Source organism: Peromyscus leucopus, chromosome 2 (genome assembly GCF_004664715.2).
Source record: "Peromyscus leucopus breed LL Stock chromosome 2, UCI_PerLeu_2.1, whole genome shotgun sequence".
NCBI lineage: Eukaryota > Metazoa > Chordata > Mammalia > Rodentia > Cricetidae > Peromyscus > Peromyscus leucopus.
The window spans coordinates 64423512-64447719 of NC_051064.1; the positions used below are offsets into that span (position 1 = coordinate 64423512).

Consider the following 24208-nt stretch of genomic DNA (forward strand, 5'->3'; position numbering starts at 1 on the left):
CCTTGTCACCTGCCCTTCCCCATCCTGAGGTTCAAAGCGTTCTCTGCTCCTGCTGGTGGTGGCTCTCATTTGCTATGCTGGCTCTGGCCATGGCCTCTAACTGGAGCCCATTGCATGACTGAAGGCCTCATTGGAAGGGCAGTGATCCAGTCATAACGCCCTGGCTGAATGACAAGAGTAAGTTGTCTAGGGTGATCAGAGCACCCTGAAGCCAGGAAGCTGGTGCAAAGCCCTGTCTCTGTCCAGCTGCCTGTATGTGCTAGAGAAGGTCAGCTCTTCAGCTCAAGAGACAGCTCAAGTGGACATGTGATCGTCACTTAGATCCCTCTGCTCCTTAGCATCTTCTTTCAGCCAACATCCCCATCATTTCTTCTCACCTCCAGAGCTTGGACCACACTCTGGTATGATGAGGGTGGTGCACTGTAGGACCTAAATATTCATAGTTTATCGTAACAGTATGCAGTTTTATTCCCCTTCCCTAGGGACCCTGCCTCTCAGGCCCCCAGATTCTAGGACAGAAGTCAGGGACTGTGCCCTAGAATAATCAAAGCAAAGTGTTTTTTTCCTAGTACATTGTTCTTTTAAATGCCTCGTCTCTAATTGCGACCACCACCACCACGGAGACCTAACTCACTCCCCTGTGTCTCTGACCTGGCTCACAGCAGGGTCTTCACAGTCACCCTAGGGTCCTGAGAAAAGTGGGAAAGTGAGTGCTTAACACCTGCTCCTGTCCCTGCTGAGACTGTGTTGGAATTCCATTCCCAGTGAACTGCTTCCATCCTAGCCAGCATCAGCCTTTGCAAAATGCATGCAGACTTGAGAGTATTGCCAGGCCTCCCAAAGGCCAAACCAGACTCCATTTGTATTCATTCGCAGTCCTTCTCAGGAGGTTTTGTGATTTTTTTTTTTTAATCATATAAATAGGTTTTCTGCTCTTCTCCTTTTCTGTGTGTGTTTTGATTTTAGAGGTTTATTATAGATTCATAGTGGGAGCTTAGGAGAGAGAACCAGCAAGAGCTTACAGAGCTGTGTAGTGGGAGGGATCCTAGGTCTTCTTTATTTGGGGCTAACAGTTTAAGAGGGTTAGAGTTCATGATCACCGTGGTTGGGGGCATGACAGCAGGCAGGCGTGGCTCTGGAGCAGTAGCTGAGAGCTCACATTTTGAAACACAACCTCAAGACAGAGAGGCACTGGGAATGTCTTTTGAAACCTTAAAGCCTATCTCCAGTGACACACCTTCTCCAAAAAGACCACACCTCCTAATCCCTCCCAAATAGTTCCACTGACTGGGGACCACATATTCAAATATATGAACTTATGGGGACCATTCTTACTCAAACCACCACGGCTGCATTCAGGTAATTTTTAAAAAGTTACTTTGTGCCTTATAATGCTCTCAACAAGTCATTCCCACTGAGACATGTGTAAAATCTTATGATAAATAACACCTTAAGCTGGGTCTATGCTTGTCTGCCAGAACGCAGGTTGATTGCATTTACATTTCTGTTACTTGAAAATATATCTGTCTTCTTGCCTATAGGCTAGAGGTGCTGGTTCATATTCAATTAATTGGATTTTACCTCCACATAGTTAATCGGTTAGAAGAAAAATGCTATTTAGATAAATGTGACTGGTTTCTGTACTCTCCTTCTGTCAGCATCTGGCCAGAACCTCCAATAAATCACAAGTTCATTCCTGGAATGCACTCACAGTCTGTAAAAGCCTATTTTAGAGTGGGTTCAGCAGCTACCTTTAGACTGTTAGGTGCTGAAACTGTCAAGGTCATAGGTAGTTGAGTTCTTGGAGAGTTGGTGAATTCAAAATGTCAGTAGATGTATAAGATACAGATACAGTACCATTCTTATGACCCCTTATCTCCATGTTAACTCTCTTCTGGTAGGTTCTATGCAGTTTGTCTAATGAGAGAAACAGACCTAACAGATGCCAGTTTATAAAACAATACAATGCACAGAAATAGGGCTGGGAGTGGGTGTTCAGCCTCCCCATTCAAAAATGCAAAGCAATCTTGATTAAGGATGTTGGCTACAGCTTGATAAACTGACCAATCTCCATTCCTGCAGGGCAATACATTTCAGAGTCCTGGAAAATATGCTCAGAAGCTGTGATTCTGTTCTCAGATACTTATCAGAGTAAGAAGAATGCAAAATGAGCTAACAACAAAGTAGACTAAAAATTAAGATAAATTATAATAATTAGATTATCGAGCCATTAAAAAATCATTGGAGTAGAGAATGTCTTGCAATATAGGAAACAGATACGGCGTAACAACAAGATCAGTGTTTCCTAGAGCGCTCGCTGGCTAGGAGATGCTGAGATCTTTTGGTTTAAATTAGCTTGAGAAATATTTGGCTGGTCATAATTAAAGAAGTGTGTGCATCATAGGACTTGTCTTGTCAGAGATTTGTAAAACATGGGGTTAACGAAAATTGTCATTGAAGCTTTTTCTGAGGAATATTGTGTTAGCTTTTTGCTGTTGTGTCTAATGTCCAAGAGAAATAGCTGAAAGGGAGGAAGGAATTGTTTGGGCTCATGGTTTTGAAAGTCATGGCCATGGTTGCCTAGCTCCTTGGACCTGTTTTTGAAACAGAGCATCACTGTGCAGGGCATGTGAAGCAGAGCATCACTGTGCAGGGCATGTGGAGCAGAGCATCACTGTGCAGGGCATGTGGAGCAGAGCATCACTGTGCAGGGTATGTGAAGCAGAGCATCACTGTGCAGGGCATGTGAAGCAGAGCATCACTGTGCAGGGCATGTGGAGCAGAGCATCACTGTGCAGGGCATGTGGAGCAGAGCATCACTGTGCAGGGCATGTGAAACAGAGCATCACTGTGCAGGGCATGTGAAGCAGAGCTGCTTGCCTCCCAGCAACCAGAAGGCAGAGAGGCGATGTCTGTCACAGGCAACCTCCTTCTTGCATTCTATTCCATCCTGGTCCTAGGGATGGTGCCACCCACACTCGCTGTTGCTCTGTCCCTGAGTTTTCCTTGTCTAAATTAGGTGTCTCTCAATCCAATTGACAATCAAGATTAACTATCACAACTGGGCAGTGGTGGTACTCACCTTTGATCCCAGCACTCAGGAGGCAGAGGCAGGCGGATCTCTGTGAGTTCAAGGCCAGCCTGGTGTACAGAGCAAGTTCCAGGACAGCCAGAGCTACACAGAGAAATCCTGTCTTGAAAAACAGAACAATACAAAACAAAACAAAACAAAAAACCAAAAAACTATCTTTAGGATACTTTATTTCCATTGACTGTAACATGAAAAATACCAGCATGTACTTCATTCTCATTTTTTAATGTTAAGAAGGTAATATTAATGTTAAGAAGCTAGAGAGATAGCTGGGTGGTTAAGAGCACTTGCTGCTCTTCCAGAAGACCCAGCTTCATATCTAACACACATATTGAGGCTCAAAATTGTCTGTAACTCCAGTTCCAGGGAATCTTAGGCACTCCTCTAGTTTTGGGGGGTTTTTTGTTTGTTTTTGTTTTGTTTTGAGATAGTTTCTCTGTGTAGCCCTGGCACTCACTTTGTAGACCAGGCTAACCTTGAACTCACAGAGATCTGCCTGCCTCTGCCTCCCAACAGCTGGGACTAAAGGCGTGCACCATCCCTACTGGCTCCTCCTCTAGTGTTTTTGTTTTGTTTTGGTTTGGTTTGGTTTGGTTTGGTTTTTCGAGACAGGGTTTCTCTGTGTAGCTTTGCGCCTCTCCTGGAACTCACTTGGTAGCCCAGGCTGGCCTTGAACTCACAGAGATCCGCCTGGCTCTGCCTCCCAAGTGCTGGGATTAAAGGCGTGCGCCACCACCGCCCGGCTCCTCCTCTAGTTTATATGGACACCAGACACATGGTGCACAAATACACATGCAGGCAAAACACTCAAACATAAAAAATATTATAAGGGGACAGTATATACATGCATTGTGTTTGTTTACATACAGACTTATGTATGTTTGCATACATGTATATACAGAAAATAATAAGCTTGAGAAAATGTATGAAAAGACCACCTCAGAGTTGTAACATTACAAGTAGTTTGGTTTTTTTGTTTGTTTGTTTGTTTTTATGTTTATTTTAACTTAGTACCAGTCTGAATTTCCCAAATTTGCAGTAAGAAAAAAAAAAATACCCTTTCCATCACCATTGAGAAGGGGGAAAATGGCCTAAGTTCCTGGAGAGCGACTAAGAAGCACTTGTGGGAAGGTCTTGGTGACAGTTGTGGAAACAGCTGTATAGAAATGATAAGGGAAGCAGGGCCCGCTTCCTTCAGACCTGAGTCTGTCCTCTTACGTAGGATCTTGTGCTGAGTAGTTACCTCTGACTGCCACGTACAAAAGTCCTAATACTTCCACGTTGGCGGTGAGAATCATGTCAGGACCATATTACCTGTCCGTCCAGTCTGCACAGAGAATGCTTTATTTTCATTTCTAGTGGCAATTGTATGCATGAAGAACTGTCTCTTTAAATGAAGTTACTGGATCAGGATCACTGTTCTGCTGTGGAGATGTAGTCCCGAAATGGTGAATGAAGTAGTCTTGCTCTTAAGCAAAGAATATGTTTCATTTCATTGAACTGGAGGAAAATGTGGTTTTAGACTAACTTAGATGAGTCAGAATTCCTCCTCTCCATCCCCCACACCTGCCAAGCAATTGCCGTTAAATAAGGTTTTACCTGGATCCATTGTCTGTGACTCAACCCCTGCCTACCTTCTTTCCCCTACACACCCTCAAATCTCGATATATATATATAAGGCTTTAGTTGGTTTGTTCTACCAAGACAGGATTTCTTACTGAGGTCTTGAAATGTTAAGATTGGGAGGTCTCACCAGGCAGTGGTGGCGCACACCTTTAATCCCAGCACTCAGGTGGCAGAGCCAGGCGGATCTCTGAATTCGAGACCAGCTTGGTCTACAGAGGGAGTTCCAGGACAGCCAAGAATACACAGAGAAACCCTGTCTTGAAAACAAAACAAAACACACACACACACACACAAAAAAAAAAAAAAAAAAAAAAAAAAAAAAAAATTGGGGTCTTAAGTGAAGACCTTTGCCATTAGGATATCCTTTCAGATTTTTTTCATAGCAATGAGGTTTTGTGGGACTTGATATTGTTGTTTTTTAATTTCTTTATTTGTCTGATAGCAACTCTACAGAAAGAAGCCAGGCTTAGCCGTCACATTTGCAAAGATGCCTCAGAATTTGGATAAAAACCGATACAAAGATGTGTTGCCTTGTGAGTATCCGGCCCGATGCCTCCTCCCCCCACATGAGATAATGCTTCCCTTTTAAAACAGATTGTCTGGGATTCTGGACGGGCTTTCAGTGTGTCTGTAGACACCACCAGCTTTATTGCAGCCATCTCAGACTGAGAACAGTTGGGGAATAGTGTCTATGCTAATGAGGCGAGAGCTGCAGGTGGGCCTGGGAGCTGAACCCTTGTTTACTTGGGATGATAAAGATAACACTCAGAATAATGGGTAAATTTTTCTCTCTCCGGCAGATGACACCACCCGGGTATTATTGCAGGGAAATGAAGATTATATTAACGCGAGTTATGTGAACGTAAGCTGGGAATCTGGGCGATTAAAAAAAAAGAGCACATTGATCTAGTAAGGAGAGTGGGGACAGCATGGGGGACTTTGCCCATGACAAAACACACTCCTGTTCACTCCACCGTTCTAGTGCAGTGGCTCTGTGAGAAAATGAGTGGTCTCACTTTACAAGGGAGCAAAGTCAGGTTCGCGGAGTAACTTAAAAAGCCACGAAACTTTGAGAGATGCATCCAAACACATTCTAATTCCATCACCCACCTGCCCGTGTACTGGGCTATTGCCGTTTCTGTGTTTATTTCTACCAGTGATATTGTTTGTAACTTTATGTGTTTTGCCCACCAGTTATTAGTGTCAACCTGCCTACAAGTAAAAGTCTTCGTGTGTGTGTGTGTGTGTGTGTGTGTGTGTGTGTTGTGTGTGTGTGTGTGTGTGTCCCAAAAGAGAAAAAAGGAAGAAGTTTTCCTATCATGGGGACCTACTCATCATGGGCAACTTACCTGAACATAAATTTCTCCCTTATCCGCCAGAGTCTGCAAACTTTTTCTGTTGTGGACCACATTGAAAACCACTGTTAGGTAGCCAGATGGCAGACTTGGCCCCTGAGGCCACTGGGGGCTAATTCATGACCTCGCGGGACTGCCCCTGTGAGAACTGCTTGAATCAGGCTTTCCACTACTCCGTTCTTGTTACTGTCAGAACTGGAGAGGGCTTTGTGCCCCAGCTGTTGTTCTTTCTCCTGCTGGGCGTGGATAAGCCCCTTTTCTGGTGTGATTCAGCCAGCTATTAGAAAAATGTACAGTGGAGAACCCTGCCCAGCTTGTGCAGCTGACCGTCGATGATGCCTCACCTTCCTCCCCATAGATGGAGATGCCTGCTGCTAACCTTGTAAACAAGTACATTGCCACTCAGGGACCCCTGCCACACACCTGTGCACAGTTCTGGCAAGTTGTCTGGGATCAGAAGCTGTCTCTTGTCGTCATGCTGACCACTCTCACAGAGCGAGGGCGGGTAAGTGACACGACTTCCAGTTCAAATGTGTGGAGATTGTGCTGTGTGGAGCCTGAGTCTCAGGGCTGGGAAGGGTCTCCTAGTGAGTGACCTATTCATCTCCAAATGGACACCTGCAGGGATGAGAAGGAACTCAGCCTCCTCTTGCCCACTCCCTCAGGTGGATCCATTAAAACAAGTTAGAAGGGCTGGGGAGATGGCTCCATGGTTAAGAGCACAGGGTACTCCTCCAGAGTACCTGGGTTCAATTCCCAGCATTCACATGGCAGCTCACAACTACCTGTAACTCCATTTCCAGGGGCTCTAATACCCTCTTCTGATCTCCACAGACACTAGCACCTACTACATGGTGCATAGACCATTTTCAGGGAGGCCAAACACTCATACACATAAGATAGTAAATCTACAAATAGTTTTTAGAAAGACAGGCTAGGAAGTGGTATTTCTCTCCTCACCCTGCCTGCCCCAGAACCACTGTGCCGCCCGCCCGTGCCTCTGCCCACACAGTGAGATTGTAGTCTGCAAAGGCAACGTCTCTTCCCTCTGATATGCATGTCCTTGACTCTTGGCATCTCTATCCCGCACTAGGCCAGACTGGGCTGAAAACAGTTCCTCCTGATTGAGTCATTCGCCTGTCTGACCTTGGCTTTCCTCGATGTGTCCTGGAGACAGTCACAGTGCCCCCACCTCGGGGGAATGGGGAAGACTGGACAGTATATATAAAGAGCTCGGAGGACTGTGTGTTTCCAGTGTCCAGCAGACGTCGTCATCATCCTTTGGATTTAGCTCGTTTAGCTACCTTACTTCTCTGTCTTACCCTTGACTCCGACCTTTGAGTCACTCTCGAATTGATTAGAATCTCTCTCATCCCATATATCAGAATAAAAACATGGGACGTCCCCCTGGAGATAGGAACTTCTCCCTGAACGCTGTTCCTCAGAGGCACTAAGGACGCACGGTTGGAGCAGCCGCTAATCCTGCTCACTCTGCTGTTACCTGTTTTCCCGTTACTGTGAGAGGCTGCAGCCCAGCTGAAATCACCTTGCTCTGTGGTTCATCTCATTTCTCTGTCCGAGAGCCTCATTCTTGTCTGTTTTGTTTTAATAAGAGATGGAATAACTTGGCCCTTTTTTGAACTTAAGAGACTCCCAGCTCCTTAAGCTAGCTGAAGTGCGGCCCCTGTGTTTTCCCGAAGTGCCTGCATCTGTCTGGTTATGTGGCATAAGAAAGCCGACCCCCAGGCCAGACAGGGTCAGTTCCTGTTCTCACTTCCTGCCTGTGTCATTAAGGAATCATGCAAAGCAGCATCCATTTTGTGGGGCTGGAGGGGAACTAAGCTAGTTACTGTAGGAAGCCTCTTCAAAGAGTGCTTGAGACATGGTCATTTTGTTGTTGTTGTTATTTTGTGGCTTTTGTTTTATTTGGGGGGAATAGATTTTACTCTCTATATAGCAAGCTGGTGGTATTCCTCCTGTCTCAGCCCTCCCATGTGCTATGATCACAGTTAATGCTATAGACATGTTAGCCAGCAGTATCAATATTTGTTTGAATTTACCTTGATGACTATTACCAGAATTGCACTGTATTTGTTTGTGGTTTTACTTTCTTTAAACAAACTTATTTTTGTTTTGCCTTAATAACCTTTCAAATATGTTTCTTAAATATAAATCCTGTATCATTAGCCAAGTAAAAGTCTGTGTAAAAATTTCAAAAAGTGTTAAACAGAGCCAAGCATGGTAGCAAACGCCTGGAATCCAGCAATCAAGAGGCAGAAGTACAAGGATCAGGAGTTCAAGGCCACCCCCCTACTACATAAGCTCAAGGCCAACCTTGGCTACATTGAGACCTTGTCTCAAAACAAACAAGAGAAACAAATCTAAAAAAACACTGATATTAAAGTCCAAGTGCTCTTCTCTCCCAAGCCCTCTATCTAAAGCAAGCAACACTCAGCTCATTTTCTATGTATTGTGAAAATAGGGCTAGTGTTAGGGACAGAATGTCCAAGGGGCCCTAGACCCAGGTTAAGGCTTTCTTGGAGGCACAGTGAGTCACTTGACTCCTATGAACAAGAATCTGCCTCCATAGCCAGGCAGTGGCAGTTCACGCCTTTAATCCCAGCACTTGGGAGGCAGAGGCAGGCGGATCTCTGTGAGTTCGAGGCCAGCCTGGTCTACAGAGTGAATTCCAGGACAGCTAGGACACAGAGAAACCCTGTCTCGGAGGAAAAATAAAAATAAAAGAAGAATCTGCCTGCATTCCTGGCAGCCTCCAATTCTGGTGTGTTATCAATAGCAGGTATTTTGTGCTCTGCCTGCCTTTATTTGGCCTTGTATTCTGGAACTTTGCGTGCCCAGACTCCACGATTCCTCAGGAGCGATTTGTGGAGCTGACACTCCACTGTTCCCTGAGGTCTTTGAATTCATGATGTAGTTCCTCAGAGCTGACACCTGAGTCGGCCCAGTGACTCAGCACTGGCTCGCTGGGGTCAGGCTTCTTGCTGTTTGAAAGTCCACTCTCGCTTTTCCAGCTAGAAGTCATTCTTCTCCTCAGAACAGGGAGCCCCTGAAGGAATGGCAGGTGACAGATGACCAGCTCAGGTGGCAGCCCCTCCTTCCCCCCATCTGCTTGTTCCAGCTCAGGGTGGGAAAAAAGGTCCTTTCTGTGATCTGAGAAACCTCACCCTCATCCACCCGCTCTTCCAGGGCCTGCCCCTCCAGCTCCAGGCTGCAGCCAGCCTTTCCTGTCCTCTGAGGTCCTTTCTGTGATCCTCGAAACCTCACCCTCATCCATCCGCTCGCTCTTCCAGGGCCTGCCCCTCCAGCTCCAGGCTGCAGCCAGCCTTTCCTGTCCTCTGAGGTCCTCTCATGACCCAGTGTCTTTCTTTGTTTCCCAGCCTTTCCGTAGTGTAACTCGCCACCCTGCTTCCATGGGTTAGAGAGTCCCAGGAGGCCTGCCCATCCCTTCAGCATCTCTGGCCCTGGCAGCTTACTTTGTTGTTCATCAATAGTTAGAAACCTGTTCTTTCAAAATCCGAAGTGTCTGCTTCCTTCTCCTGTTACAGACTCTCGGGTGACCTGCACCCTTTGTCCTCCAGGCCCAGGCGACCGCCGTTTCTTCCCATACAGTCATTCCCGGTGAATGGATGGCTTGCCCCTCTTCTGCTGGAAGATGAACTTTCTCCCGGTGTCGCGCCTGTGGGAAAGTGGGTCTCCCAGCAGGTGTGGACTAGAGTCCATGCCCTTCCTGTGCTCCACTGCGTCTGTCAATCTCTGTGTTCAGGGAGCCACCTGCAGCGTCTCTCATCACCTGTGCTCAGAGAGCTTGCAACCTGCAGGGTCACTGACCTCTCTGTCCTTCTTCACGTCTCCCGAGAGTGGTTTTGGATAGGTTCTCTGTCGAGGCTTGGGGGAACCAATCTCCCTTGCCTTCCATCAGATGGTTTCCTCTTGGGGGTTGGTGGTGGCTGTATTTTATATCTACCTAAGAATCATGTGGCTCATCTCCTTTCCTGTCCCACTAGTCACTTAAAGCACAGACTTTGAATAGGACTGTAAGGTTCCCCTTTCCACATCACCACAAAGGACAATGCCTGTCTCTCGAGTGGTTCTGTGTATTGAGAATGAATTTCTAGGGAGCTAAGCCGCAGTCTCCCACTGTCTCCCTGGACCAGAGACAGTGGGTTTGCCCCGAGTAGAGCGAAGCCCATGACTGTCGTGAGGTTGACAGGAAGAGGTTTGGGGTGACCCAGACCTCCCTTGCAACTCCCTTGTCCCCTGTCTGTGCTTGATAAAGTACATGTAGAAGTTGGATGGCTCCCTCCCCGTGGAACTGATTTCTGAGTCTGGTTATTCTCTGGATGCCCTCGGGTGGTCTCACAAACCTTCCATCTCGTGAACCCCCAGGCCAACTGCTTACTCTCTGCTTGGACACATCTCCCACCTAGTGCTGTTATGTAAGATGATCCCAAAGCCACCAACCAGCCCCCCACATGGACACATATGGGGCCCATCCCCCTGAGTGTACCATCTGAGCCAGAGGCACAGTCTACTTGGCCACCCACACGAGCCATCTGAAGCAGGTCTCAGCTCCCCCACCTCTTCTCTTCGTCCACTCACCGTTGTTTAATGGCATTGGCACCTATGTGATTCCCACTTTGTCCGTCCACTTTCCCTTCAGCTGGGCCTTGCCTGTGGGTCTGGGCCAGCATCCCCTGTAGTGGTTCCTAAATGCACAGAGCGAAATGTTGCCTGTCTCCAGACCAGCTGGCCCTTGGTGCCGCTCTCCTGAGTGGTCTACTGCCCCCTAGGTGCCCAGGTGACCCTTTGCATTCTGTTTCTTCTTCCTCTGGCCTAAATGATCCTCCTCTTCCTCTGGCCTAAATGACCCGTCCTTGCCTCATCCATTGTAGACTTTTTAGTCCTGAGCTCCCTGACCGCTCTGTCCAGGACATCTGTCACTCCTGCCTGTCCTGCCCCAACCTGTACCTGTCCTTTCTACCTGCGTTAACTCTGACTGGATTGGCGAGCACCCAGAGCATAATGCCATAGCATCGCTGATTCATCACGCCCTCCCCCAAGGATGCTTGTTGACCGACTAAGTTAGCAAGAAATCAAGAGCTGATGATACAGCCTTCTTAATTGGACCCACGGCTCTCCCACAAACCCCATCTGGCCCATCTTCCTGAGACATTCTTCCTCTGCCAGGAACCCAAGCTTCAGCATGTTCCTCTGGTCCCCTAAAGCACTTCCTTTCCCAAGCCATTTCACGGTCACCTTTCCTTCCCAAATCCTCTTCTCAGAGTTACTGGATGGCTAGGACCAGAAGATGAGAGCAGTCTCATCAGCCTTCAGCGCCTCGTGGAGACAGTACGAAGTCCTTCTGGCAATATCTGCCAGTAGCTGTGGCCTCCCAACCACATTGGCCATTGTCCTCCCACAGCCTGCTTCTCTGTGGTGGCAGGCCCCTTTTTCCTCTTGTCCTCACAGCCTTGTTGATGTGTACTTACTTGTCCCTCCAGAAGGCATCAGCCTGGAATGAAATTCAGGCTCTCTCCCACAGTTCTTGTGACCTGACACGGGGTGAATCTTCTGAGCCCCAGTTAATCCATTCAGAGTCACCGTCCCTACCTCAGGGAGTGGTCTTGAGGCCAATATAAGCAATGTCCATAAAAGCACCCCCATGGGGCTTAGCAGATACTATTCAGAAGATGTGGGCCTTCTGTACCTCTCCCCCAGCAGGCATGAGAGACAGGCTTGCAAGATACACACTGCATCCTAGAACATATTAACAGGATGGAGAGCAAGACCCTCCATAGACTTCTGATTCTTGTACTGCACCCCCAGTGCGTCCAGATCCAGCTAGACCTAAAATGAGTCCAGTTCCCTGCACATTCCCTGTGGATCAAGATCCTAGGGAATGCAGGTCTGTGTAACTCGGCCTGACACAGGGGCGTTTCGCTTTGGAGGGGATCTTACCCTGGCTGTCCTAGGGCAGGACCCTGGGGAGCCCATGGAGCAGTTTTCTTCTCCTGTCTGTACACGTGAGATAGACACAGGTTCAGATGGACAGACAGGCAGGCAAGCGTTCAGTCTTTGTCTGGCAGCCCTGCCCCTGGGCCTGCTGACAGACAGCAAGTGCTCTGAACCTTGGAGAGGCAGAGGGTGACTCCCCACCAGGATAGATTTCCCATCCAGCCCCCACAGCACACTTTCATTTCAGATATTCACTGTGACATTTGAGAGGAAGGCGAGGAGAGCTGTTTTCCAACAAGTCCCATGTGTCTGTTGGCTATACCACCTTTTCTGCTATAAACAAATGTCATTTTTACTTCCATGGGGACCAGTCTAGATTTGAGGAAGAATTTTCGTTTTTCTCTTTAAGCTGTGCATGATGGTACATGCCTATAGTGTGAGCTCTCAAGAGGGCGAGGCAAGAAGGTGGCTTGAGCTAGCTGGGCCAACCAGACATCTATAATAGTAATAATATATAATTATTATTGTTAAATGAGTCAATATTTGGCAGAGTAACTATGAACAAGCTAAACTTGCACTGGATGTGGAAGCCAGGGATGGGAGCTACGGTGGCCTATGGAAGAGGCTGCAGGCTTTGGAAGGGGAAATAGAACGTGGGACGGTCGTCACATTAATTAGAAAGCCACAGCTGCCGTATTGGGAGACACTGGGACGAAGCACAGGATGAATGCTAGACTGTGTCACAGCAGCTTTGTGGCCATGGTAGGTCACTGAGGGCACAGTGCACTGGATTCCTCCTTTACTCTACGGGAAGTCTTGGCTCCATTTGGAATTTTCTTTCTTATTTGTTTTTAATTGTTTTAATTTTATTTTATGTATATGAATGTTTAGCCTGTATGTATGCCTGTCTACCAGTGGGTGCCTGGTGCCCATAGAGGCCAGAAGAAGGGTTCAGATCCCCTGGGACTGGAGTTACAGATGGTTGTGGGCTGCCATTGTGGGTAGTGGGAATTGAACCCTGGTCGTCTGGAGAAACAGTCAGTTCTCTTAACCTCTGGCCCATCTCCCCAACCCACCTTTAAAAAAAAATAGTTTACAACTTTTCTTTATTATGATTGTGTGTGTGTGTATGTGTGTGTGTGTGTGTGTGTAGAGACGTGATGTTATAGTAGTGTTTTGTGAGGATGTGCCATCATCAGCTTACACAGCCATCAACCCTCAGAGGGGCAGATTCAAAGTCTGTACCCTCAGTGGTCCCAGACCCTATTTCCTGTGAAAGCATTTGAGGTTGTGGGGGCACAGTTCACATGAAAAAGGATAGTTGTCTCAGCTTGGAAGTTTTTTTTTTTTAAATGGGGACTTTGGAGGAGCCTGACCAACCTGATTCAGTTAGTGTAGCTCCCATAACAATGGTATTGATGGCCACCGTTGACCTCACCCACCAGCGACTCCACACTGCCACCTCCCCAGCCCCTGTCAGTGTGTGAACACCTGAGACTCAAGGGGGTCAAGTGGCCAATAAGTGGAGAGGAAATTCTTCCAGTAGGGCCCTGTCTGACACCCGGTGAGCTCGTTGTAAATGCCGTGTCCCAAGGCTTCTGTGAGGTGGGGTGGAAGAGGAGGAGCACTCAGGTGGGAGAGGCTGCTAAGAGCAGAAGAGAGGCCTGAGGAGCCTGGGTCAGCCTGGGCAGCGTGTAGGTGGCCCCTAAACCCAGACCTACTGCTGTCCCAGTGAACAAACCACAGAGGGGAAGTTGGCTCCCTCCAGGCTGCAGACGGGGCTGACTGGCCTCGGGTAGGCTGACCCACCCTATAAACCCAGGCCCTATTGCTCTCCCAGTGAACAAACCTAGAGGGTAAACTGACTCCCTCCTTCAGGCCCTGGGCACAAGTGGGTCTCACCTGAGTTTCTCCTCCCGTCACGTCTCCTTGGACAGATGTGACGGGATGCCATGCAGTTGACTGCCCCTGGCGATGCCCTGCAGAAAAGCCTGACTTGTATTCTCTGGTTTCTCACAGACCAAATGTCACCAGTACTGGCCGGATCCCCCTGACGTCATGGACCACGGCATCTTTCACATCCAGTGTCAGGCGGAGGACTGCACCATTGCTTATGTGTCCCGAGAGATGCTAGTCACAAACACTGAGGTAGGTAGGCAAAGCTCTGAGGGGCCCGGTGGCGGGGAGGCCCAGTCGGTGCCCTGTGGGGTTTCGGGTAACGGCTACGGAGTGTATAGACTGGGTGATAAAAATGAATTTCTGGAAGGAGGTTGCAGTGATGGTGGCCCAGCATTCTAACTGTGCTTAATGCCAGTAAACCTTACCTCTAAAATTAGCTAAAATGGTAAACTTCATTTAATGTGTGTGTGTGTATTGAGGGTAGAGGTCAGCAATAGAAGGTGTGCTGAGCTGCGTGATAGTAGGGGCCCCTGACTGTTGTGAGCAAGAAGGCCTCCACACCAGGCAGAAGTGTGTGTATGCATGTATGCATGTATGCAGAGGCAGCGTGGGTGACCTGACCGCAGGATGCAAGGTACAGATGAAAGAAACGGTTGGAGGCAAAGGTGCTCAAGAAAGCCGTGTCTTTGGGGGCAAGGGAGATGTTTTGGGAGAGTGGGAGCTCGCTGGAAATTGACTGAGACCATAGCTGAGCTGGGCACAGAGGGGCAGGAGGACACTGAGGAAGGAGAAGGCCACCCTGGCTGGTGTCCCAAGGCGGGCTCATTGCTTTGCTGACTCCCTGACACCACCTCTCCCACAGACCGGGGAAGAGCACACGGTGACCCATCTCCAGTATGTCGCGTGGCCTGACCACGGCGTGCCTGATGACTCCTCAGACTTCTTGGAGTTTGTGAAGTACATGAGGTCCCTGAGGGTGGACGGTGAGCCTGCCCTGGTTCACTGCAGGTACTGAGCCTGACGGCGTTCTGTGTGAAATGGTTCTGCCCCTTGGGAAAGACCAGGAGAAATAGGGAGACACCAAACCCACCATTACCCCACCAAGTAACATGAGCCTGTAAAACTATGCTTATTTCCTAACAATTTCTAAACACTTGAAACGTAACGAATTCATAAACATGTAAGTGCAGCTGGATGCTGAAAAGGAAAATCCCAACCACACCTCCTTGTTTTGAAGTTTCTGACCTTGACAGCAGGCATGACTCAGAGAAGGAGTGGATTTTGTACTTCATGGATGGGTCTTAAGTCCGAGCCTTAGAACCTGTGGGGATGGGCTTTTTCTTAAGATCACACCTGAACATGTGCTTTCTGTTCTTGAAACCAACATCAGGGCTCGCCCTGGGGCAGGCCTCAATGAGGGGGTTCAGCTCGGCCTTGCACAAATGGTTTCTCTCTCCTCCTCAGTGCTGGGATAGGTCGAACGGGTGTGTTGGTCACTATGGAAACAGCCATGTGCTTAATTGAGAGGAACCTGCCTGTTTACCCACTGGATATCATCCGGAAAATGAGAGACCAGCGCGCCATGATGGTGCAGACATCAGTAAGTAGAAACTCAATAATAAAAAGTGGTAGTAATGAAAGAAAATGGTAGAAGTTGGCTAGGTATAGTGGCACATGCCTTTACTCCCAACACAGAAGACAGAGGCAGGTGGGTCTCTGAGTCTGAGGCCAGCTTTGTCTATATAAAGCATTCCAGGCCAGTCAGGGCTGCTTACTGAGACCCTGTCGACACAACAAAAACAAAAAGGCAGAGATGGACATCCCCTGAGCTCACACAGGAGTGGCCATGGCCATAGCCAGGGGCACTGTGAATGGAACGAAGTTCAAGGGAACTGAGTCAGTGCCTAGACTCACACAGCTTGTCAGAGGCACGGTGACTACAAAGCCCGGGCCCATCTACATGCATTCTGTTTACCTCTGGCATATCCTATTTGCCACTCAGCCAGAGAGCAGCCCTGCTTGCATCCCATCATCACCCATCAGAAGAAACAAAGTCACTCAGGTTCCCTCACCATGGACTGTCTCCTACCTTGTCAAGCCAGGGTGCCTGATATGACAGGTGTCCTTAGGAGGAAATGATCTGCTTGTCATTTTGAGCTACAAGAAGAGCAGGCTATGGTTGATGTAGAAAGAGCATGATTCAGGCTTGAGAGATGGCTCAGAGGGTAAGAACAGTGACCACTCTTGCAGAGGTCCTGAGTTCCATTCCCAGCAGCCACATGGTGACTCACAACCACTTAATGAGAGCTGGTACCTTCTTCTGGCATGCAGGCATACATGCAGATAGAATACTGTATATATAATAAATCAATCTTTTTTTAAAAAAAAGGAAGAGCATGATTCAGGAGGCCTCCTCCTTACACACTGACAACCTCTGGGTAACCCCTGAACCCCTTTGTAGGTCTCAGTTTCCCCATTTGGCAGATGGGAGCTATCCTGCCTTTGATCATTCATTCACCAGACAGAGTTGTCCAAATAGAAGACACCCAAGCTTGGGTTGAGTAGAACTGGCTAGGTTTGTAATCTCAGTCATGATGGGCAAAGCTCCAGGGGAATCTAAGAATGTTCTAGAATAATTTTTAAGAATGAGTTGTCAAAGACAGGGAAGCAGCCTCCTGACAATACCCCCAGGATGGGTGAGAGGGTTTAGTTAGTGAAGCAAGGAACGGGAACTCCATGTTCTCACCAGCTCGGAGCAGTCACAGGCAGCTGGACGGAGGCTGTAAGATTTCCCTAATAGATTGTGGGTCCTTAGTTTGTACCTGGGAACTACAGTTGAGAAAAACCCAGCTCAGGCCAGAGAGATAACTTAGTAGGTATGGATGCTTGTTGTCTGAGTGGGACCTCCTGAAAGGCAAGCTGCCCTCCCATTGCCCCATGAATAACTAAGGAAAAGGAAAAAAACTATCTACTTAAGGTCATTGTCTGCCCTGTTTTGAAGTTTGGAAGACTAAATAAATGCTAATTTAAAATCACAAAGCACCCCCAGCCAGGCCTGGTGGTACAAGACTCTAATCCCAGCTAGTCTAGATGTTGAGCAGGAGGATTACAATCTTAAAGCCTACCTGGACAATTTAGCAAGGCTTTGTCAACCTTCTTTATCTGTGGCTCTACATCCATAGATTCAAGTGGTCACAGATCAAAAGATAGGGGAAAAAATGTTCCGGGTGGTGGTGGCGCATGCCTTTAGTTCCAGCACTCAGGAGGCAGAGGCAGGCAGATCTCTGTGAGTTCAAGGTCAGCCTGGTCTACAAAGTGAGTTCCAGGACAAGCTCCAAAGCTACACAGAGAAACCCTGTCTTGGGAAAAAAAAAAATTATTTTTATTCCCCACAAAATACAGTATAACTATTCACACTGTATTAGACATTAGAAATATCAAGAGGTAATTTTTGTTTTGCTTTAGGGTTTTGGTAGTATTTGCAATGGGGGTTGTTTTAGACTCACTGTGTATACCGTTGGCCTAGAACTCAGAGATCCACCTGCCTCTACCTCCCAATGGATGTATCACCATGTTCTGCCAAAAGGGTGATTTTTAAAGTATACAGGCTGTTACGTTGAGGGTGCTCAGAGGCTATAAGCAAGTACTGTATCATTTTATATAAAAGACTGGAACATTGAGGATTTGGGTGTCCATAGGGAGTTCTAAAATCAACCCCCCATGGATGCTGAAGGACCTAATAGTCAGCATCTTTCCCTAACTCTCTTAAGAAAAAAAGAATCTAGATTCCTGGTCCCACACGCAAATCCCAGCCTGCCTGTGTCCCTGTCCTTCATCACCCAGTCCCAGCCCTTGCACATGCCCCCAGTATTCAAGGCCAGGACAGTGAGGTCCGCACATACACTGCTCAGAACAGACCTTCCTTGTCCGGGCTTCCACGTCAGTGCCGTCCTTCCATTAGTGACTTTTCTCATGACTGTGGCCAAGGGCCTAACAACCGCATGAGAGGAAGGCTTTAGTTGTGCTCATAACTTGAGAACAGTCTGTCATGCTAAGGAAGGCGTGACAAGAGGAACCACAGCAGCTGTGTTTAGTAATCAGAGAGAGAGAGATGAACGCTGGTCCTTAACTCGCATACCACACTGCTTTCCTCCGCCCACACCTCTCTGAGGGCAGCCTGTCCCCAGCCTGTGAAGACATGAGCTCACCTCACTCTTCCCCAGCACGAGGCCCAGAGCTGGCACACAGGGAGAAAATATAATACGAATGCCCCAGAGACGCTCTCAAGCATGGTGGTGAGGCAACACTCTTGGGGCTCTGGACGTGACGGCTGTCTCTTCTCTTCCAGAGCCAATACAAGTTTGTGTGTGAAGCGATTCTTCGAGTGTATGAAGAAGGCTTAGTCCGGAGGCTGGATCCCAGTTAGGACAACTGTGAAGCGTTCATTCCTCCTTCCCTGGGGCGACTTCCTGAAGAGGGGGACGCACGTTCCCCTGGAGGCCCCCAGAGATGCTGGTCACTGTGGGAAGGAATGAGCTTATCTGAACCCAGGCACTTTAAATTTCAATTTCTGTGGAAAAGGTATCGTGTACATAGGAACTGACGATGTAGATATGCATGCCGCTATGATTTCTTTGGGCCCAGAGAAGGAAGCAACAGAGGATCTCCAGCTGAGACCTGTGTTTCTCCCTCAGCGTCACCGTCCCCTGCCGGCCATCCTCCAGCAATGAGAGGGGGACGCCAGCAATACTGTTGACTCTTCTCCCGCCAGAAGCCAGACCACGTGGCTACTTGTGGTTGCTCAGGTGTTTTGTGTGTTGATCTGTGTGGGACTGACTCCAAGGGCTGAACTTCCCTGGCAGTTGGCGTCCATTACTCCTGACACAGGGGGGGAAACTCAGATGAATGTACCACAGGCAGGGTCCAAGGGACTTCAGGCCGGAGGATGAACAGGGTCTATGCTGCCCGCCCTCCCTCCCTCCCTTCTCGGCCTCATCTCCACCCCCTCCTGCGCTCGTGTTCCAAAGCACCCCATCCTCCCTACCCCCCGAATTCCTTTCTTCAGGATCACACCCAGTGCCTGAACCAGTTTCATAAATGTATGTTCAGGTGACTTCTCAGCCGAGACTGGGAACCGGACTCCATGTTCACGCAGAGTCTTAGCTTTAGGAGCGGGCGAGCCTCTGCTCACCCCTTCCTGTGCACTCAGACGCCATGACTGGAATCGCCGATTACTGAATATGTGGATTGCTGCTACTTCAAGCTCTCACACTTGAAACAAGATGGTTTCCCTGGGGATGGGGTGGGTGGGGGGAGGGGGGAGGATGGCAGCATCCAAATGCCATCCAGAATTTTGAACCCTTCTGAGGAAAGACCTTCTAGTAAGTGACCATAAGAAACACTGCTTCTCGAAGGTGTCATGTGTGTATGTGATGGGTGACTTTCTCAGGATTCCTAACTTGATTCAAATTACTGTTGAGTTTATGTAAAGAATGAGTCTCTGTACAAAAGAACAAATGTGTGCATTCACCCTTAGTTACAATGGTCTCCATTTCATTTCAGAGGAGAGAATCAGACTATCTGAATATAAACACAATTTGATGTTAATTTATTCTAAGTACTCTGGGATTTTGATTGTCCTCAAGAATTCTGCTCTGTGAATACCATGGTAAAGATTTTTTAATTTGTGGCAGGACTGTAGCGAATTATTATTTAAGGAAAAATAAATTACATGAATGCTTTAAGGTGGTATTTTTAAATAGCGGTTTTTGTGTATCCAGAAGAATGTCAGCAGGTTCCTTAGTGGTACTTATGGGAAAAGGACACTTCCATGTTATCATGTAAGTAGATTAAGCTACATTGATACTTAGCAGGCACTGAACCAATTAATACATTTCCTAGTTGCAAGATGGGTAAGGACCTGTGCAGAGGAGCCCAGGTTTCTGAACGTTCTTTATCTGCAGGTTCAGCATATCCATCTACTTCCCGCCTGCCTGCCTTTTACCCACGCATATCTTACTACTCAATGATGTGAGTGGGGTTGTGCAATGTCCAGTGCCCTGTGTAATGAGAAACTGGAATGGTTCTCCATACCACTCAATACCAAGCAGCCCTTAGCCTAGGAACCTGGGGTCTGTGCCTGTTATTTCCTTCTGCATAAAGTAAAGAGAAACAACACTTGGAACTTGAAGACAGAATGAGATTATACTATGGAAATTAATTTCCAGCCTGGAATATATAAACCAATGCTGCTGAAGACCTAGGAAAGCTGACTTCTCTGTGCCTGACCCAAAAATGCATCAGAAATGTGGAGCCCACTGAGTTTTCACAGAACAGTGTTCCAGAGGGGGAAAAACCCTGAAGACAGAGGACTGATTCAGCCTGGATTTTGAGAACGCCCTCAGCAAAGCACCAAACGGAGGAGGAGCAGAGAATGCTGGGTACTTCTCAGGGATATCAGGCTGCTTAGCAAACCACCGTTGTTTGATAGAAATGTTTATCACCACCCTGTGTGCAAAACACTTGCAAATTCTAAATGTCCTTGGAGATTGTTTTATTATTTTCTAGAATCAAGTTGTTGAAGGCGGTCATGAAAATGCTGCTGTTACACTTACATAATATTCTGTGAAGCTTGAAAAGGCTGCAGCTCACCTCTCTGCCATTGTGGGGGGGCCCACAGCTCAGACACAGCAGACGAGCAGACATTGCCAGAAACAAAGTCCACGGAATCCTGAGAAGGGCAAGACAAGAAAATGACCCCAACAGCAGAACACCCAAGTAAACGGGGTCGATATTATATTACCAATTAAAAGCCAAAGCTCTGAGCTCCCCATTTCCCTGCATCCCACAGTTGCTCTTAAGAAACCATGTTTTATCCTAAGAACTGCATCAGGCTAAATATTTTGCCTGGAAAATTTGGCTGGATGTGAATGGAGAAGATATTTATAACCTACATTCTAGCACCTTCCAGAAGGTCAGATTGGACACCCCAATGTGCTGGCTTTATCCAGATGGGACCCCTGCTGGCATCACTCTCTAGAACCCGTACGTGGTGAGAACTATTAAGTGAAGTTTTTTTAGGGGTAGGGAGACAGAGTGGATGGATCTCAGCCTTGTGGCAGTATTTTTAGTTTCCTCCCATGGTCATTGTTACCTAAAGATGCTTTGAGACTAGTGTAGAGTCTCTCACATCTGTGTTCCTGCTTGATCTCTCTTCCCTCCCCAGCCCCCATCCTTAAATTTTTTTTCCTTTCAGGGCAGTGAGTAGCTTCTTCATCCTCTCAAGGCAACAAAGAGGCAGTATCAGCAGGGAAACAATGTAAGCGGCAGGACATAGTCCAGACCTAAGGCTTACGGAGATTTTTTACCCTCAGTCCTCAGTTAATTGTTGGTTTGTGTGTTTTTGTTGAAAGGGGCTGATGATGGGGTGGACTAGATGAGCTCACAAGTGATTCAGGGAGACAGTTTAACCTTAACCAGATCCGAAGAGCTGACCTAGAGAACCGTACCCCGTTTCTGTGACTTGTCCCTAAGAGGTTGTCTCAGCCCTTGTCATTGTGAAATTATTTAGAGAAAGATTGCCACCCTCCTGGTTCTTGCCTGTCATCCTAGAGCAGACCTAGTAAGAGGGCAGAGCCCTTGCGACCTCAGCCTGGGGAAATCAAACCTCCGAGACTGATACTAACTGTGTCACTCACTTGATAGCTATCGCGCCACCGGAGCAACCAAAGGATTGTGCTAAGCCATGTTTTGTAAAGTATCTTAGTCGATCAGCAATACGTTCTTCTGTAAATGTGGAATGTTTTTCATTCTGACTTATTGTCGGGTACTCTACTGAAAAAGAGTTTGATTAATATAAAAGCATTCAAGCTATGCAACACAATTACTGTCTGTCAACATTTTTGTTTGTATGTCTGATTTCTGCCCCTGCCCCTATCAACTCAAATGCTGTCTATCCATCTTACCCCCCTTTGTGGTTATGATTTCTCATGCAGTATTTGGCCATAGCATTCACATTGGGTGGCCAATTTTTAATACAGAATTGTGTCTACTACTGTGAAAGCAATAGCTTGCTCAAAGCCCGACCCTTCATTCGCAGGGATGCTGAATGGTTCTGTGATACAGATACAGGGTCCCAGGCTCCCCTAACTTGCTCTCCCATCTACTCTCCCATCCTCAGAATGCAGCTTCTACCTTGATGTCCAGGCACATTCAGGAGCTAGACAGCATAACAGGAAGGGGAAGAGAAAAGCAAGACCTATGTCCCTAATCCTAGGGACATATCCCCTTCAAGGGGGTAGTTTTAATGCCAAGAAACCACATGCTGGAGCTAGGGATGTAGCTCAGTTGATAGAGTTCTATGCAAGTTGATAGATTGCTTGCATAGCATGCACAAAGCCCTGGGTTCAATCCAGGAAACAGAAGCAGGAAGACCAGGAGTTCAAGGTCCCTTCATTACATAGCAAGTTCTAGATCACCTTGGACTACAATACATGACCCTAGTGAGATGGCTTAGTGAGTAAAGGCGCTTACTATTAAACCTGATGACCTGAGTTCAATCCCTAGGTCCTACTGTAGTGGAAGGAGAGAACTCTGCAAGTTTTCCTGACCCCCTACCCCCCACCCCTTCCCCAATACTCACACACAAAGTAAATAAATGTTAGGAAAATGTTTGAAAGGCTGGGCAGTGGTGGCACACGCCTTTATCCCCAGCACTCAGGAGGCAGAGGTAAGCAGATCTCTATGAATCCAATACCAACCTGGTCTACATAATGAGTCCCAGGCCAGCCAGAGATGGGTGAGACCCTGTCAAAAAGAAAAAACAGTGTGCCTAACTAAAATTCAGGTGGTCTCTTTTTGAGAAAGAATTTGAAGGACAGTGAACCCTTCAGTCCCATGTGGTCACTCTTTGTCTCCCCATGATAACAACAGACTGAATGTCATCATGTCATATGACTAAAAGAAAATTACTTAGGAGTGATTTTCAGGCTTCTCGGTTTACTTTTGATGTGTGTGGATTTTTGTTTGTTTTTTAAGCCCCGATGACTTGAAAACCCACGGTAAGTTCTTCTCACATTTGTACAGAGCAGTGATGTAGACACGGGAAGCAGCCATTGAAGCTATGGGTGAGCAGGTGGCCTGGAGTCACTGTCCTACATTGTGAGCAAGCCCCACCACCACACGGGAGGAGCAGGGCTGTCTGGCAGTGGCCAGTCCCTTGGACAGAACCTGACAGTCCAGTACTGCCCTCTGGAAGGATTCCTGTCCTTCCAAAGTCACATTCAGATTGAGACTCCCAAATGGTGGCCTTGGGTCCAACACAGATTTTCTAACTTGCCCACTTTTGAGGAAGACTTGGAGGTCCATCCAACTGCTCTCAGCATTCTGGAAAACAAGGCTTTCAGATTTTTTCACAGCCAAAGATCTGGTCTTGATTTCATCCCAGATCCTCTAGTCCCAGCACCCATGTTGGGTGGCTTACAACCTGTAACTCCAGATCCATTTGAAGTCGGTGGCCTCCTGGAAGCTCAGGTTGACAGGCTGCCCCAGATGTGGCTTTGGAGCCGCAAGGCTCACGCATTTTGACTGGAAAACCTTGCTTACTGCCCTTGTCTGGTGTCTTCCCACTTCAAGGCCGTTGCTATTGATGGCTGCACTGGGGAGGACAGAAGAATTGGCACTTTCCAGTGTTTGGAGAAGTTAATCAGCTCCAAGTGCAGGCAGGCTACCAACGGCCAGCTCCAGAGCAAAGCGCGACTCCTTCCTGTCTCTGACTGGCTTTAGTTCCTCTCACTTTCCTGGGACCTTGTGAAAAGCGAAAAGGCTCGACACCCACGCTTCCGCATCCCGCCCCCATTGTCTCTGTTGCTGTGGTCTTAATATGTAGCCTACCTTCAGGGTGGCACAGAAACTGATTTCATCGTATGTATTTCGGCATTGCTGACCTGCCAAGCCCATGAAGCCCCTGGCACGTTGTAGATGTGATTTATAATGTGTTTTTGGTTTTGTTTTTTACATATCCAAAAACCAAAGCAAAGGTGGCTGGAGCTAAGTAGTTGACTTCTTACAAACTCGGGTTCCTGGGATTAGAAGGGGTTGTGAGCCACCCAATATGGTATTGGGAACCAAACTCGGGACCTCTGAGAGCAGCAAGTGCTCTTAACTGCTGAGCCATCCAAACGGCTGAGCCAGCCCTAAAATTTGGTTCCGTTGAATAGGGGGATGGTTATGGAGGCACAATTGGCAGCCTCCCCTGGAAACG

The 24208-nt window shown here is 47.6% G+C and overlaps 1 protein-coding gene across 5 annotated transcripts in view; it reads left to right on the plus strand.

Moving 5' to 3' along the window:
- Positions 1-21829, plus strand: part of Ptpn3 (protein tyrosine phosphatase non-receptor type 3) — a 163238-nt gene extending 141409 nt beyond the window's left edge. For all 5 annotated transcript variants that reach the window (XM_037202637.1, XM_028883001.2, XM_028883002.2 and 2 more), the window contains 7 exons: positions 5160-5250; positions 5518-5579; positions 6431-6577; positions 14068-14196; positions 14810-14955; positions 15412-15547; positions 18296-21829. In XM_037202637.1, the coding sequence (XP_037058532.1) occupies positions 5160-5250; positions 5518-5579; positions 6431-6577; positions 14068-14196; positions 14810-14955; positions 15412-15547; positions 18296-18373 (789 nt within the window). In that variant the 3' untranslated portion in view covers positions 18374-21829. The remainder of the gene's footprint in view (positions 1-5159; positions 5251-5517; positions 5580-6430; positions 6578-14067; positions 14197-14809; positions 14956-15411; positions 15548-18295) is intronic.
- The last annotated feature ends 2379 nt before the right edge of the window (positions 21830-24208 follow it).